This window comes from Sycon ciliatum, chromosome 10, assembly GCF_964019385.1.
Source record: "Sycon ciliatum chromosome 10, ocSycCili1.1, whole genome shotgun sequence".
Taxonomy (NCBI): Eukaryota; Metazoa; Porifera; class Calcarea; order Leucosolenida; family Sycettidae; genus Sycon; species Sycon ciliatum.
The window spans coordinates 13,703,898-13,721,397 of NC_088652.1; the positions used below are offsets into that span (position 1 = coordinate 13,703,898).

The 17,500-nt window shown below is 45.9% G+C and overlaps 1 protein-coding gene across 2 annotated transcripts in view; it reads left to right on the top strand.

Annotated features, from left to right (window-relative positions):
* The first annotated feature begins 289 nt into the window (after positions 1–289).
* Positions 290–17,500, top strand: part of LOC135825706 (sushi, von Willebrand factor type A, EGF and pentraxin domain-containing protein 1-like) — a 65,350-nt gene continuing 48,139 nt past the window's right edge. The window contains exons 1-17 of one of the 2 annotated variants that reach the window (XM_065338325.1): positions 290–501; positions 772–972; positions 1,734–1,997; positions 2,732–2,926; positions 3,507–3,707; positions 4,473–4,736; positions 5,100–5,294; positions 6,118–6,318; positions 7,032–7,295; positions 7,658–7,852; positions 8,475–8,675; positions 10,299–10,562; positions 10,906–11,100; positions 12,299–12,499; positions 13,960–14,223; positions 14,748–14,942; positions 16,616–16,816. In XM_065338325.1, the coding sequence (XP_065194397.1) occupies positions 297–501; positions 772–972; positions 1,734–1,997; positions 2,732–2,926; positions 3,507–3,707; positions 4,473–4,736; positions 5,100–5,294; positions 6,118–6,318; positions 7,032–7,295; positions 7,658–7,852; positions 8,475–8,675; positions 10,299–10,562; positions 10,906–11,100; positions 12,299–12,499; positions 13,960–14,223; positions 14,748–14,942; positions 16,616–16,816 (3,706 nt within the window). In that variant the 5' untranslated portion in view covers positions 290–296. The remainder of the gene's footprint in view (positions 502–771; positions 973–1,733; positions 1,998–2,731; positions 2,927–3,506; positions 3,708–4,472; positions 4,737–5,099; positions 5,295–6,117; positions 6,319–7,031; positions 7,296–7,657; positions 7,853–8,474; positions 8,676–10,298; positions 10,563–10,905; positions 11,101–12,298; positions 12,500–13,959; positions 14,224–14,747; positions 14,943–16,615; positions 16,817–17,500) is intronic. The other variant, XM_065338326.1, reaches the window with a different exon arrangement.

Here is a 17,500-nt window from a genome sequence, read left to right on the forward strand (position 1 = left end):
GCAACTGATGGCTCCAAAACAGGTGACCGTAATATGCAAGGAAATGAGGCGACAATTGAGGTGAAGCCAATAGCGCAAACATCAGGTGCAGTGGAAAGATGCTCAGCGACTCGTTTGTTTTATACAAAGCGAGTCAATGGGTCAGGTCTGGGGGAAACATCACCACATTCAAGAATCAAGGCACTGATACGGCTCCTGAAGTGACCATGGCGATAGTGGCAACATGTTTTGAATATCACTGCAGTGCATGGTCTACTGAAGTTGGTTGAATTGTTGATTCTCTCACCAATGTGTTAATGAACTGTGCAGCTCGTGCATGTGGATTAGCCGGCGAGCAAAGTCTGAACTCATCAGTCTCACCCAGTCTGCATAGGGAACCTCAGGCTGTTGGCAGCATGATCACCTATGCATGTCTGCCTGGCTATGAGAGAGTGTTTGGTGACGTGACAAGGACATGCTCAGCTGACGGCACGTGGACTGGAACACCGCTGGCATGTAAACGTAAGTATTGCTATTTTCATTTTTATTTACATTCTCTCGGCTGCATCAGCCAAGCCAATGTCAAAGACAATGGGTCAATCCACACATTTCCTTACGCTGGATACGTAGAGTAGTACAAACAAAGTGACAGGTCGAGGAGACGCGAATGGTTCAGTTCATTTGCTTTGCGGAACAGGTTTGCGCAAGCCGCTGAGGACAGTTTGAAGCATGGCTTTTCGAGGCACAGCAACAGTTTTGTTATTTGTTCTTTGCGCTTGCTGTCCACTGCAGGTGTGAGCTGTGGAGTACCGTTATCATCAAACAACTCAGTATTGACTGTCAGAACAGTTTTGTATCAATCTACAGCCGTGTATACATGTCATGATGGCTATAGTATTACCACTGATAACACTACAACAAATTCAACAACCAGCCTGACTGTTACCTGCCAGGATGACTCTACATGGAGTCAACCTCCTCCAAACTGTCAAGGTACGCGTGTTCCACTATACTTTACTAACGGTTGCAGCTTTGAAAAGATCCCCCTCTCTCTTTTTTAAATAGAAGAAATCACATGGAAACGAGTTATGAAGCAACTATCCACGACTGTAACAAGATAATAAGCAGTCAGAAAGTGCGATAACAGGGCACAAAACCGACATGTTAATGCGACATTCAACAACCTGAGACCTAGCTCTCACATGCCTCTAGTGCACAAACCAACAGCCTTCCACCTTGGAAGGTTTAATGTTTGGTAGGACCAATGAATGTCTCTTTTTCGCCTGCATTCCACGTGATAGGAAGGCATGGAAATAGCGTTTGTAAATGTTCGAAAATGTTGCATGTGAGCAATCGGAAGTTGGTTCCTTTCTTCAGACTGATATCATTCTGTTCTTTCTCGTTTTGTGGTGAGGTCCATGGCAAAGCGCTGCCTCTGATTGAAGAGAGAGCATGGCTCGTGCTGATGCAACGACCGAGCGCATAAGTCCGTTCTGTGCAGCTCCCGTGCCTTCCAATCGATCTGGTCGCCCAATTAGTCCAACAATTTTGCTGGCTTTCCCCATCGTGCAAACAGCTACTTGAAATCAGCCTTTTGGGGGGGGGGGGGGGGCTGAGCCTCAACTTGTATACTATTGTAGGCAGAGTGAACTTTATCTCTAGATGACGTACACTAGTACGCAGCGGGACTCATTGGCAATTTTCAAGTCGCTTGCAACAGTTACTTGCCTTTGCTCTTGTCTTCTTCCCTGCAGCAATCCAATGTCATCCTATACCAGACCCGTTGAACGGCACAGCTTTCTCCAATGGAACTCAGTTCTCTTCTGAAGTGACTTTCTCATGCAATAGTGGCTATGTTCTTCATGGTTACACCGCTGTTGAGTGTGCGTCCGACGAGACGTGGGTTGCAAGCGGAGCATTCCTGGATGCCCTGCCTCAACTGAAGCAAAATGGTTTGGACCAAGTGCAGGGTCTTGATAATTATACCATGTGGAACGTGACCTCACCGCTGTGCTTACGTACGTCATGATGGTGTCTCAATAAGACATAGTCGATGAGTATATCGATTCATTTCTTCTTTATCTGGTAGTCCAGAGACAGTATTTGGTGGAGTATTTTCATAAGTAGATTCATTGCTTAAAAATGTACTCCAGGGATGAATTTATCCTGTATCGCATTGCAGTTTGCGATGCAAAATCAATCTACTGCTACCTAAAAGTCACCATGACTCGCAGAAAACTGCGATACATGCAGACTGTCCATGTTTAGCCTGCGCTGTCAAGTAACATGCATACAGTGCAGTGTATGTTGTGCAGGCACTCGATCTGCGTGCACATGCATGATTCAGTCGGGGTTTTTGCAAATGGGCCTTCAGGCATCACTCTCAAGAAGGACAATGTGGTAAACACCCAACCTTCAAAGAAAAATGCTAATCATAATCAAAGAGTGCTACACAATTGTGATTTTGTATAGCAGAAACTGCTATGCAAAAATATGACAATAAATTCATCCCTGTACTCCTACGAAGGTGTACTGGACCATACTGCTATTGTAGTCACTGCCCTTCAATATCCCCTGGCCTGTTTGAAGTACATTCCTCCACCACATTGATATGACGTCAGTAACTATAGTGGTTTGTTTCGTTTGTGGAAATGTTTCAAACAATAGAAGTCGTGGTGTGTTATGATGTCAGGAACTGTTCTGGTAGAAAAATACTGCTTTTCTGTCCCTTTGTCTTCTCCCATCTCTTCAGGTGTATCGTGTCCACGTCCTGAGTTAGGTGCGTACTCGGTCATAACAGGACTGAATGAGAACTCCAGTAAACTGCATCGCTACATGGACAAGATCAGCTACACTTGTGTTAACGGCTATGAGAGATATTCCGGTGATGTAGATCGTCAATGTTCTCACACTGGTGTCTGGTCTGGAGATGCTTTGGCGTGTGTAGGTGAGGGACTAGTAGACATATCCCAGACTCATGAGATGTTCCCGCCTTCATATACTTCAAAGCTTCTTAGCAGTCGCCTCTGGCTAGTCTGCTAGTCTGCTAGGCACTATGTAACTCTGGCTAGTCTGCTAGGCACTATGTGATAGTCTGCTTGGCGCTATGTGATAGTCTGCTAGGCACTCTGCACTAGGCACTATGTGATAATATTGTAGGTGTTCATGAGACAGCTGTAATTTCCTTGATAAAACCAAAAGTGTTCTCTCTGACTGTCTTTGTGTGGGTGGGTGTCAGTGCATCTCTCTCTCTCTCTCTCTCTCTCTCTCTCTCTCTCTCTCTCTCTCTCTCTCTCTCTCTCTCTCTCTCTCTCTCTCTCTCTCTCTCTCTCTCTCTCTCTATCTATCTATCTCTCTCTCTCTCTCTCCCTCTCTCTCCGCTCCTCTCTGTCCCTCTCTCTCTCTCTCCCTCTCTCTCTCTCTCTCTCTCTCTCTCTCTCTCTCTCTCTCTCTCTCTCTCTCTCTCTCTCTCTCTCTCTCTCTCTCTCTCTTCCTCCCTTCCCCTTCTTTCTTTTTTTCTTTTGCAGTTACATCATGCCCCCAGCCTAGAGCAGGCATAAGCTCATCACTAGTTGTACAGAACACAACGTTTGGAAAGACAGCCGTGTACACATGTCATACTGGTCATGTTGCACTGTCACCTGGAACCAGCAACACCTCTATCACAAATAGTACACGATACTGTCAGGCCAACGCTGCCTGGAGTGACCAGCCACTACAGTGCATGCGTAAGTACACACCAATGGACCACTTGCCATTTGTACAGATCCAAGAAATCCCGTAGAACCCCGTAGACCCGGAAGGGTGTTGAATGTGCAGGACCCTATTGTGGTGTTTTCTGCTATTTCCACTAAGAAATGTCCCCTGAATGCATTTCATACGAAAACCGTTTTCTGACAAAGATCTAGCTAGTCTTAGTTCTAACCAAAGTGAAGAAGCTGGAAAAGCGATTGCTGGTCGTTGAATTATGACGCGAAAATTGGTCGAATGCGCATGCATAGCACACATTCAACATCCTTCCGGGTCTACAGGATTCTACAGGATTTCGTGGATCTGTACAAATGGCAAGTGGACCATTACCTCTGTTTACTTCTTGCCCGCTTACACACACTCACAGGGATAGCAATACCGTTACTGGTATGGCTGGTCGGACCATACACACACAGGGATAGTAATACCGTTACTGGTATGGCTGGTCGGACCATGGCTGGAACAACTGTTTGGCCACCAACACAGTCATGTTCACTGCTGAGGAGGTCCTGTGTACTGGTACCCGCCATATCATACACAAACTGTATGAAAGACTATGGTGTTGCCGGATCATTCAAAAATGCTTCCGGCAGTCGTGCCAATGACCAGCTTTCCGCATACCATCTTCTGTGGTTGGTCTTTGAGGAATAATGCTTACCAGGCAGACGACACAGGCATGGACAGAGTCAAAGATTTAGACCGCCAATCGGGGAATGTTGTCATGCGTGATTTTCTCCCTGCAGCAATCCAATGCAATGCGATACCAGACCCGTTGGACGGCACAGCTTTCTCCAGTGGAACTCAGTTCTCTTCCGAAGTGACTTTCTCATGCCATAGTGGCTATGTTCTTCATGGTTACACCGCTGTTGAGTGTGCGTCCGACAAGACATGGATTGCAAGCGGAGCATTCCTGGATGCCCTGCCTCAACTGGACCAAAACGGTTTGGACCAAGTGCAGGGTCTTGATAATTACACCATGTGGAACGTGACCTCACCGCTGTGCTTACGTACGTCATGATGGTGTCTCAATAATGCATAGTCGATGAGTATATTTTATTTCCTTTTATTTGGCAGTCCAGACACAGTATTTGGTGGAGTTGTTTTTCATAAGTAGATTTATTGCTTAAAAATGTACTCCTACAAAGATGTACTGGACCATGCTGCTATCATATTCACTGACCTTCAGTATCCCCTAGCCTGTTTGAAGTACATTCCTCCACCACATTGGTATGACGTCAGTAACTATAGTGGTTTGTTTCGTTTGTGGAAATGTTTCAAACAATAGAAGTCCTGGTGTGTTATGATGTCAGGAACTGTTCTGGTAGAAAAATACTGCTTTTCTGTCCCTTTGTCTTCTCCCATCTCTTCAGGTGTATCGTGTCCACGTCCTGAGTTAGGTGCGTACTCGGTCATAACAGGACTGAATGAGAACTCCAGTAAACTGCATCGCTACATGGACAAGATCAGCTACACTTGTGTTAACGGCTATGAGAGATATTCCGGTGATGTAGATCGTCAATGTTCTCACACTGGTGTCTGGTCTGGAGATGCTTTGGCGTGTGTAGGTGAGGGACTAGTAGACATATCCCAGACTCATGAGATGTTCCCGCCTTCATTATACTTCAAAGCTTCTTAGCAGTCGCCTCTGGCTAGTCTGCTAGTCTGCTAGGCACTATGTAACTCTGGCTAGTCTGCTAGGCATAATGTGATAATATCTGGCTAGTCTGCTAGGCACTATTTGATAATATCTGGCTAGTCTGCTAGGCACTATGTGATAATATCTGGCTAGTCTGCTAGGCACTATGTAATAATATCTGGCTAGTCTGCTAGGCACTATATGATAATATCTGGCTAGTCTGCTAGGCACTATGTGATAATATCTGGCTAGTCTGCTAGGCACTATGTGATAATATCTGGCTAGTCTGCTAGGCACTATGTGATAATATCTGGCTAGTCTGCTAGGCACTATGTGATAATATCTGGCTAGTCTGCTAGGCACTATGTGATAATATCTGGCTAGTCTGCTAGGCACCATGTGATAATATCTGGCTAGTCTGCTAGGCACTATGTGATAATATCTGGCTAGTCTGCTAGGCACTATGTGATAATATCTGGCTAGTCTGCTAGGACCTATGCAGTACTGACTATGTGATAATATTGTAGGTGTTCATGAGACAGCTGCAATTTCCTTGATAATACCAAAAGTGTTCTCTCTGACTGTCTTTGTGTGGGTGGGTGGGTGTCAGTGCATCTCTCTCTCTCTCTCTATCTATCTCTCTCTCTCTCTCTCTCTCTCTCTCTCTCTCTCCCCCTCTCTCTCTCTCTCTCTCTCTCTCTCTCTCTCTCTCTCTCTTCCTCCTTTCCTCTTCTTTCTTTTTTCTTTTGCAGTTACATCATGCCCCCAGCCTAGAGCAGGCATGAACTCATCACTAGTTGTACAGAACACAACGTTTGGAAAGACAGCCGTGTACACATGTCATACTGGTCATGTTGCACTGTCACCTGGAACCAGCAACACCTCTATCACAAATAGTACACGATACTGTCAGGCCAACGCTGCCTGGAGTGACCAGCCACTACAGTGCATGCGTAAGTACACACCAATGGACCACTTGCCATTTGTACAGATCCAAGAAATCCTGTAGAACCCCGTAGACCCGGAAGGGTGTTGAATATGCAGGAGCCTATTGTGTTTTCTGCTATTTCCACTAAGAAATGTCCCCTGAATGCACTTCATACGAAAACCGTTTTCTGACAAAGATCTAGCTAGTCTTAGTTCTAACCAAAGTGAAGAAGCTGGAAAAGCGATTGCTGGTCGTTGAATTATGACGCGAAAATTGGTCTAATGCGCATGCATAGCACACATTCAACACTCTTCCGGGTCTCCAGGATTCTACAGGATTTCGTGGATCTGTACAAATGGCAAGTGGACCATTACCTCTGTTTACTTCTTGCCCGCTTGCACACACACGCACACAGGGATAGTAATAACGTTACTGGTATGGCTGGTCGGACCATGGCTGGAACAACTGTTTGGCCACCAACACATGTTCACTGCTGAGGAGGTCCTGTGTACTAGTACCCGCCATATCATACACAAACTGTATGAAAGACATTTGTGTTGCCGGATCATTCAAAACTGCTTCCGGCAGTCGTGCCAATGACCAGCTTTCCGCATACCATCTGATGTGTTTAGTCTTTGAGGAATAATGCTTACCAGGCAGACGGCACAGGCATGGACAGAGTCAAAGATTTAGACCGCCAATCGGGGAATGTTGTCATGCGTGATTTTCTCCCTGCAGCAATCCAATGCAATGCGATACCGGACCCGTTGAACGGCACAGCTTTCTCCAGTGGAACTCAGTTCTCTTCCGAAGTGACTTTCTCATGCCATAGTGGCTATGTTCTTCATGGTTACACCGCTGTTGAGTGTGCGTCCGACGAGACGTGGATCGCAAGCGGAGCATTCCTGGATGCCCTGCCTCAGCTGAACCAAAACGGTTTGGACCAAGTGCAGGGTCTTGATAATTACACCATGTGGAACGTGACCTCACCGCTGTGCTTACGTACGTCATGATGGTGTCTCAATAATGCATAGTCGATGAGTATATTTTATTTCCTTTTATTTGGCAGTCCAGACACAGTATTTGGTGGAGTTGTTTTTCATAAGTAGATTTATTGCTTAAAAATGTACTCTACAAAGACGTACTGGACCATGCTGCTATCATATTCACTGACCTTCAGTATCCCCTAGCCTGTTTGAAGTACATTCCTCCACCACATTGATATGACGTCAGTAACTATAGTGGTTTGTTTCGTTTGTGGAAATGTTTCAAACAATAGAAGTCGTGGTGTGTTATGACGTCAGGAACTGTTCTGGTAGAAAAATACTGCTTTTCTGTCCCTTTGTCTTCTCCCATCTCTTCAGGTGTATCGTGTCCACGTCCTGAGTTAGGTGCGTACTCGGTCATAACAGGACTGAATGAGAACTCCAGTAAACTGCATCGCTACATGGACAAGATCAGCTACACTTGTGTTAACGGCTATGAGAGATATTCCGGTGATGTAGATCGTCAATGTTCTCACACTGGTGTCTGGTCTGGAGATGCTTTGGCGTGTGTAGGTGAGGGACTAGTAGACATATCCCAGACACTTGAGATGTTCCCGCCTTCATATACTTCAAAGCTTCTTCAGTCGCCTCTGGCTAGTCTGCTGGTCACTATGTAACTCTGGCTAGTCTGCTAGGCACTATGTGATAATATCTGGCTAGTCTGCTAGGCACTATGTGATAATATCTGGCTAGTCTGCTAGGCACTATGTGATAATATCTGGCTAGTCTGCTAGGCACTATGTGATAATATCTGGCTAGTCTGCTAGGCACTCTGCACTAGGCACTATGTGATAATATTGTAGGTGTTCATGAGACAGCTGTAATTTCCTTGATAAAACCAAAAGTGTTCTCTCTGACTGTCTTTGTGTGGGTGGGTGTCAGTGCATCTCTCTCTCTCTCTCTCTCTCTCTCTCTCTCTCTCTCTCTCTCTCTCTCTCTCTCTCTCTCTCTCTCTCTCTCTCTCTCTCTCTCTCTCTCTCTCTCTCTCTCTCTCTCTCTCTCTCTCTCTCTCTCTCTCTCTCTCTCTCTCTCTCTCTCTCTCTCTCTCTCTCTCTCTCTCTCTCTCTCTCTCTCTCTCTCTCTCTCTCTCTCTCTCTCTCTCCTCCTTTCCTCTTCTTTCTTTTTTCTTTTGCAGTTACATCATGCCCCCAGCCTAGAGCAGGCATGAACTCATCACTAGTTGTACAGAACACAACGTTTGGCAAGACAGCCGTGTACACATGTCATACTGGTCATGTTGCACTGTCACCTGGAACCAGCAACACCTCTATCACAAATAGTACACGATACTGTCAGGCCAACGCTGCCTGGAGTGACCAGCCACTACAGTGCATGCGTAAGTACACACCAATGGACCACTTGCCATTTGTACAGATCCAAGAAATCCCGTAGAACCCCGTAGACCCGGAAGGGTGTTGAATGTGCAGGACCCTATTGTGTTTTCTGCTATTTCCACTAAGAAATGGGCCCTGAATGCATTTCATACGAAAACCGTTTTCTGACAAAGATCTAATAATAATTATTATTATTCCCGTAGCTATGCAGAAGACGTTACTTCAGTAACGTCTGGCGCTAGCCAGGGTCCACACAGCTTTAATTTGGTGTTTGTTTGTTTGTGTGTTTGTGTCACGCCTGGCGCTATCCTGTATCTGTCCCGTACCGTACCTTCCCATCAAACACAGCTGGCCACATACCGCTGGCCGCAATATTCAATATTCTAATACCGTACCTATCCCGTACCGTACAATCAAAGACGGCTGGCCACAATGCATATTCAAATAGGGCTTTCAAATACAAGATCATAACGTGAAGCAACTTGGAAGAATTAGTATGTATGCGAAGTGTATCGGTGGATGCATGCAGGGCGATAGTGCGGGTTCGAATCCCAGGTTATGTCTAAAAACAAAAAGTAGAAACTTATAAGACTTTATAACATCCCTATGCTTTTTTTGTCTAGGTCATGAAGGCAAAAAAGCATAGCATAGGGCCCTGAGCTTCCAAGCTCTCTCGTAGTACCACAGCACGCGTAATAATATATTTATGTGGGTATAATTATACGTTCCGTTTCTGTCCTATCTCCTATGATCAAATTCTATTATCAAGATAATTATTAATACGGTGCACTGATGACCTGTGACGCCAGATCATGGATTGTCGGCCAGATTTCTCCACGTAGGCTTGTCCAGAGCGATGGCCCTCAAATTCTCCAGCTGATTGCTGCGCTTCAGGTCGATGTTCCTTCGCTGTGAGTCGCTTGTGATGCGCGTCGCAATGGATGTCCTCGGACGTCCACGCCCAGCCTTGGCATCTCCTGCAAAATAGCCCGTCAGCGCGATCCATGGCGGCGCATCCCTGTCCATGACAAAGATCTAGCTAGTCATTAGTTCTAACCAAAGTGAAGAAGCTGGAAAAGCGATCGCTGGTCGTTGAATTATGACGCGAAAATTGGTCGAATGCGCATGCATAGCACACATTCAACACCCTTCCGGGTCTCCAGGATTCTACAGGATTTCGTGGATCTGTACAAATGGCAAGTGGACCATTACCTCTGTTTACTTCTTGCCCGCTTACACACACTCACAGGGATAGCAATACCGTTACTGGTATGGCTGGTCGGACCATACACACACAGGGATAGTAATATCGTTACTGGTATGGCTGGTCGGACCATGGCTGGAACAACTGTTTGGCCACCAACACAGTCATGTTCACTGCTGAGGAGGTCCTGTGTACTAGTACCCGCCATATCATACACAAACTGTATGAAAGACATTTGTGTTGCCGGATCATTCAAAACTGCTTCCGGCAGTCGTGCCAATGACCAGCTTTCCGCATACCATCTTATGTGTTTAGTCTTTGAGGAATAATGCTTACCAGGCAGACGGCACAGGCATGGACAGAGTCAAAGATTTAGACCGCCAATTGGGGAATGTTGTCATGCGTGATTTTCTCCCTGCAGCAATCCAATGCAATGCGATACCGGACCCGTTGAACGGCACAGCTTTCTCCAGTGGAACTCAGTTCTCTTCCGAAGTGACTTTCTCATGCCATAGTGGCTATGTTCTTCATGGTTACACCGCTGTTGAGTGTGCGTCCGACAATACGTGGGTCGCAAGCGGAGCATTCCTGGATGCCCTGCCTCAGCTGAACCAAAACGGTTTGGACCAAGCACAGGGTGTTGATAACTCTAGCGTGCAGAACGTGACGTCACCCCTGTGTTTGCGTAAGTTGTGCTGTGCTATCGTTTGCCGGTTCTGTAGCTGTCAAGCATGACCATGGAATCTGCTAGCTTGGGCTTGGTCCGAGCAAGGACTGCTTTGCATGCTTGTGTATTCATGCTTGGGAGTACTTGGTTCTATGCAGGCCCTCATTGCACAGGTCGATTTGGAAGGACTACCACACCCACTCGATTAGAAGCCCCTCTCGAATAAAAGCCCCTATGACCGTTTGGAAAAAATACAAGCCCCATCCACGGACGGTGACATGATGCATCACACCTGTCAAACCCAATAAGTGTAATATGTTACGTGTATTGGATATCTTCTGCTCTCTGCTCGGCTCTCCAGGTGTCTCCTGTCCACGTCCTGAGTTAGGTGCATACTCGGGCATAACAGGACTGAATGAGAACTCCACCAAACTGCATCGCTATATGGACAAGATCAGCTACACCTGTGTTGACGGATATCAGAAATATTCCGGTGATGTAGATCGTCAATGTTCTCAAACTGGTGTCTGGTCTGGAGATCCTCTGGCATGTATAGGTGAGTTTATCGGTTGGTATTCATTTCTTGGATTACATTAGAACTCACGTAGTGCCTACTTTCATACCTCAGCATTCGAACACCGAAGTAACGGGCACTTTGGTTTGTACGTGAAGTGTGTGGGTTACAGTGAGGGCTGCGTCCCACCCGCCTGTGTGGATTCACAGGAAGTGTGAGTTACGAAGTCTGAAAAAGATGTTGAACGGCCTCTGCTGGGATGACGACTACACCATAGCTCAGTGGTTAGAGCATCGCTGGCTACAAGCGAAGGTCCCTGGTTCAAGTCCTGGTGGTGACATTCAATTTTTTCTTCAGACTTTTCCCGTTTGTCTCTTTCCCTCAAACCAGTTAACACTTTGGTTTAGCAGGCACTCTTTGGGAGAGTTTTAGTGGAAATATCACTAGTCCTTTGTTACTTTCAGTGGAAATAGTGGCGTCACATGCCATATCTCCGGCCTTTCCCTCATCAAAATGTATGTTGTTCAAAGTGTCGAAGTTAGGGGAAGTTCCCTGTCCCGGACCGCCTGGATAAACGCTGGTGTTAGGGTACTCTTATTACACCTACACTTATTCAGGAACAAATTTCTATGTGTCTGCAGTCTCTGCACTGCTCAAGGTTAAAGAATATTTTGGACTCGAAGTAACTTAGATACTACATACACTTTCCTATTCCCCATGCGCATACGCCTTATCAGAGTTCTACTGTATTGCGGAACGGTTCCAGGCTGTCCGAAAGAGTGCTCGATGCCCAGGGGCTGAGCTACTTACAACAACAACAACAACAAGAAGAAGAAGAAGAAGAAGAAGAGGATGGTGTTGAAACTCTGAGTTAGAACACAATCTTCATAATTATCCTCTTCCAGTTATGAATTCCACTGTATATGATGTGTCGGCGTTCTTGGCATACATGTACAACACCTGACCCCTAGCAAAACTTGGAAAGCCATGGAAGGGAGGGTATAAACTATCGCAAGAGTGCCATGCACTGGAGAAGCACCAGACAGCAGTTGGCCAATGTTATACTCTCAGAGAAGCGGTGCTAAGTTAAAACCGAAAGAAATGAGGACGTGCTTGCCAGTATAGCAACAAAATTGCCTAGTTGCCATGCATTGTCTAGAAAAAACCTTGGGTAACACCCATGGTCTGCAAGACTTTTCATCACCAACAGTGATAATTTTGGATTGTTTGTTGTTTGCAGTTACATCATGTCTGCAGCCCAGCGCAGGCATAAACTCATCGCTAGTTGTACAGAACACGACGTTTGGCAAGACAGCCGTGTACACATGTCATACTGGTCATGTTGCACTGTCACCTGGAACCAGCAACACCTCTATCACAAATAGTACACGATACTGTCAGGCCAAGGCTGCATGGAGTGACCAGCCACTGGACTGTGCACGTAAGTGAGGTTTCTGTACATTTCCTGCTTTCTCTCTTGCCGGCCAATCTCGAGTTTGTCATTGAAGAAATGACAAAAAGGCAAAGGCTAGTGGCGTGTATGGGTGGGAGAACGCTTAGCTTATAGCAACCTACATACAGTGGCACCATCAAGACCGTTCTTACTGATTACCAGAATGTATAGTTGAACCAGTTTTCATTGGACATTAGTGACGGGACGATGCGACGGGAATCAATGGTACGAGCTGATGAACGAACGCTTTACGGAGGAAAAGAAAAATTTGCTGTCGGAATTTTCAATGTGCGGGGCCTCATGTCGGCCGTCAAGAGGAACTGGCTTGTGTCGGTACCTATCTTTCTACGGCATAGACGTCTGTACCCTTCAAGAAATCAAGTTACCTGCAGGGCTTGACGAGCAGCGAAACGGCTAAAGAGGGAGTACGAGTGGAGCGGAGTGTTAGAGCACGCGGACGGCCAGTGTCATTGTGGAGTCGCGACTTGCAGCTGTTCGGCTTGTTGGTCACCCGGAGCTCCGTCAACGCGGGCATGGAGCTAATGCGAGCGCGTGGCCGAGGTTGCGCTGACTAGTTGGCGGCGGCTAGCCGAGCTCGACGACTTGTATACGGCCTCAGTAACGGAGCTGCCACCCAACACCTGAAACTCAACGGCTGCAGAATCTTGGAATGTTCGAGTCTGCCTTGTTCGTTCTGCCAATGTGTCATGCAAGTAATGTCTTCTCCCTGAATGTTCGGAACGTTTTTGCAAATTGTCTGTACATGTGAAAATGGGTTGGCCATCTTTTGTAGCTTTCCACTACGTGGTTCGCGGCTGTAGTTTTTATGGTGGGAGATCTGCGCCAAGCCAATGCTGGATTGTTCAATAGTAGACGCTCTGCAGAGCCTGGGAGCCATTGCCCATAACAGACCAGCATGGCGAGATCTATGCATGAGGGTCTGTGCATTGTGATATTCCGACAGATCCTGAAACAGTCAAACTCAGGAAATAGCACTATCATTATCACTCAGGCTGCAATATTCATATTATGGACATATTCATAAATGACATATCTTCAATACCCATGAGCTACATTGTATATAATATATCAGTATCATAATTATTATTATCATCGTTCTAGCTCATTTTTTTCCCCGTCATAGTCCTGTTTATCATGTTCAGCATAAGCGAAATTGTGGATCATGCTTGCATGGTTGACCCCAACGCGTACATGCAAGTAATAATAAAATAATAGTTGAACCCTCCTAACCTTTTGAAGGTCTGATGACCGGATTTTCATTGTTATGAGAATTCTGTGCTGATGGGAGTTTGTTCAGTAAGTGACGGGTATTCCGGACTAAATTTCCCTTAGTGTTAACTCACATTCCGTCATATGCATGTTGGAGTTAAATTGTGAGTAGGCTTCACTGTATGCTGTACGCCGCTACATGCTCTCTCCTTTCACAGCTCTGCACTGTCCGCTAGTGCAAGCCCTATCCAATGGTGGAGTCGTGTCAACGAGCACGGCGTTTGCGTCCCGGGCCATGTTCACCTGCAATGACGGTTACGTCTTGCGTGGATACAACACCATTCAATGTGGTGCGAGTGCTTTGTGGCTGCCTGTGGGCATCTACCAGAATGCCACAGCAGAGCTAGTGAAAGTTGGCTTAGACGCACCGTTGGAGCTAGTCAACGACACGTCTAGTGGTGACGCTTCACCCAGCTGCTTGCGTAAGTGTATCTTAGTGTCAGGAATATCTCTGTGTGCTATCTACCTAGAAGGCAGATGTGAAGTGGTTTCATGTGTGCATCTGCATTGCTTTTGTTAGCCGTTTCTCCCTCTTTCTCTCTGCTTACCTCCTTTCCTTCTCCTCACCCCCCCCCTCTCTCTCTCTCACCCTCTCTCTCTCACACACACATACACACACACACACACGCGTGCGCGCGCGCTCACGCACACACACACACACACACACACACACACACCACGTATCCCCCCCCCCCCCCTCTCGCAATGCTACTTCCCATCTCTATTTCATTTCCCCAATTTTTGTATTTACTGTTTTGAACTCTTCCTTTCAAAGCGGCGGCAGTGATAGTTTACTGGTAGCAAGCTCACTCACTAGAATGATTATATCTAGTGGTTATATCTAGTGGTGACAAACCGAACAAATGTTCGAATATTCGTTTCACCTCTAGTTATATCAGACTTCTTGTGAACTGTGCACTCTATGTGGTTTCTTTCCACAATCCAGGTGTATCGTGTCCACGTCCTGAATTAGGTGCGTACTCGGTCATAGCAGGACTGAATGAGAACTCCAGTAAACTGCATCGCTACATGGACAAGATCAGCTACACCTGTGTTGACGGATATCAGAAATATTCCGGTGATGTAGATCGTCAATGTTCTCAAACTGGTGTCTGGTCTGGAGATCCTCTGGCGTGTGTAGGTGAGTTTATCGGTTGGTATTCATTTCTTGGATTACATTAGAACTCACGTAGTGCCTACTTTCATACCTCGGCATTCAAACACCGAAGTTACGGGCACTTTGGCTTAGCAGGCACTCTTTGGGAGAGTTTTAGTGGAAATATTACTACTTCCTCCGCGTCATCGAAATTGTCGCAGTTTGACTTTTGACATAAAACGGGGTATTTACTCACCAGCACTCGTACCAGAGGCAAGGAATCGGACATAGGCGATATTCATCATTATCGCCTTCTTAGTATTTGACCCCACTAATTTCCCTGATACCTAAGCGGTCAAATATATCGCGTATTTGACTGCTTAGTCAAATACACGATATATTTGACTACTTATATTTGACTCCTTAGAACTTCTTGGACTTAGAAATTTTCTCTCCAACTTAGAAAAAGAAATTTTTGAAGAAAGCAGAAATACACAAGATGGATTTGAACCCACAACCTTGTGAATCTCAGTCACTCTTCCTTACCACCCAGCCACTGTGCTACCGATGCTGAGCCTAATGATATTGACTTTCAATGCAGTACAATGCGGTATAGGCTATAGTATAATACTAGAATTACAAGGATATGTCGTATATGAAGAGAAACTATTGCGTGGAGAACACGATAAATAGATTATAGACCTCATAGTTGGTCTATACAGGATATATAGACCTCGTAAAAGACCTCGGGGGACCTCGGTCTTTTACTCGGTCTATATATCCTGTATAGACCTCCTAACCGGTCTATAATCTATACGTATAGGGTGACGGCAAAGTTCTATTTTCTGTTATTGGAAGCTGAAATCTTTGAACTAGACGCGATTTCTTCGCTAATGTCGCTGCGATGGTAATTTCGATGACGCGGAGGAAGTAGTCTTTTGTTACTTTCAGTGGAAATAGCGGCGTCACATGCCATATCTCCGGCCTTTCCCTCATCTAAATGTATGTTGTTCAAAGTGTCGAAGTTAGGGGAAGTTAGGGGAAGTTCCCTGTCCCGGACCGCCTGGATAAACGCTGGTGTCAGGGTACTCTAATTAGACCTACACTTATTCAGGAACAAATTTCTTTATATACGTGTCTGCAGTCTCTGCACCGCTCAAGGTTAAAGAATATTTTGGATTCGAAGTAGCTCAGATACAATCATACACTTTCCTATTCGCCATGCGGATATGCCTTATCAGAGTTCTGCTGTATTGCGGAACGGTTCCAGGCTGTCCAAAAGAGTGCTCGATGCCCCGGGGCAGAGCTACTTACAACAATAAGAAGAGGAAGATGGTGATAAAACTCAGAGTTAGAACACAATCTTCATAATTATCCTCTTCCAGTTATGAATTCCACTGTAAATGATGTGTCGGCGTTCTTGGCATACATGTACAACAGATGACCCCTAGCAAAACTTGGAAAGCCATGGAAGGGAGGGTATAAACTATCGCAAGAGTGCCATGCACTGGAGAAGCACCAGACAGCAGTTGGCCAATGTTATACTCTTAGAGAAGCAAGGCTTAGTTAAAAGCGAAAGAAATGAGGACGTGCTTGCCAGTATAGCAACAAAATTGCCTAGTTGACATGCATTGTCTAGAAAAAACCTTGGGTAACACCCATGGTCTGCAAGACTTTTCATCACCAACCGTGATATTTGTCTTGTTTGTTGTTTGCAGTTACATCATGTCCGCCGCCCAGTGCAGGCATGAACTCATCACTAGTTGTACAGAACACAACGTTTGGCAAGACAGCCGTGTACACATGTCATACTGGTCATGTTGCACTGTCACCTGGAACCAGCAACACCTCTATCACAAATAGTACACGATACTGTCAGGCCAAGGCTACATGGAGTGACCAGCCACTGGACTGTGCACGTAAGTGAGGTTTCTGTACATTTCCTGCTTTCTCTCTTGCCGGCCAATCTCGAGTTTGTCATTGAAGAAATGACAAAAAGGCAAAGGGTAGTGGCGTGTATGGGTGGGAGAACGCTTAGCTTATAGCAACCTACATACAGTAGTACCATCAAGACCGATGTTACTGAATACCAGAATGTACTGTTGAACCCTCCCAACCTGAAGGTTTGAGGACCGGATTTCTCATTGTTTTGAGAATTCTGACACTGAAGGAGTTTGTTCAGAGTAAGTGACGGGTATTCCGGACTAAATTTCCTTTAGTGTTTTAACTCACATTCTGTCATATGTATGTTGGAGTTAAATTGTGAGTAGGCTTCACTGCCGGCGGTATGCTGTACGCTATATGCTGTCTCCTTTCACAGCTCTGCACTGTCCACTAGTGCAAGCCCTATCCAATGGTGCAGTCGTGTCAACGAGCACGGCGTTTGCGTCCCGGGTCATGTTCATCTGCAATGATGGTTACGTCTTGCGTGTGTGGGGGGGTGTGGGGGTGGGGGGGGGGGGGGGGGTCATGTGTTAGTAATATAGGTCCTTTTCGAGGGCACAAGCCAGAATTCTGGGTAATGGCTTCGAAGTACGTGTACATTATGCGATATGCAAATGGTCCAGTTTGGAGAGTGTGACTAATGGCATGTTGGCTGTTGT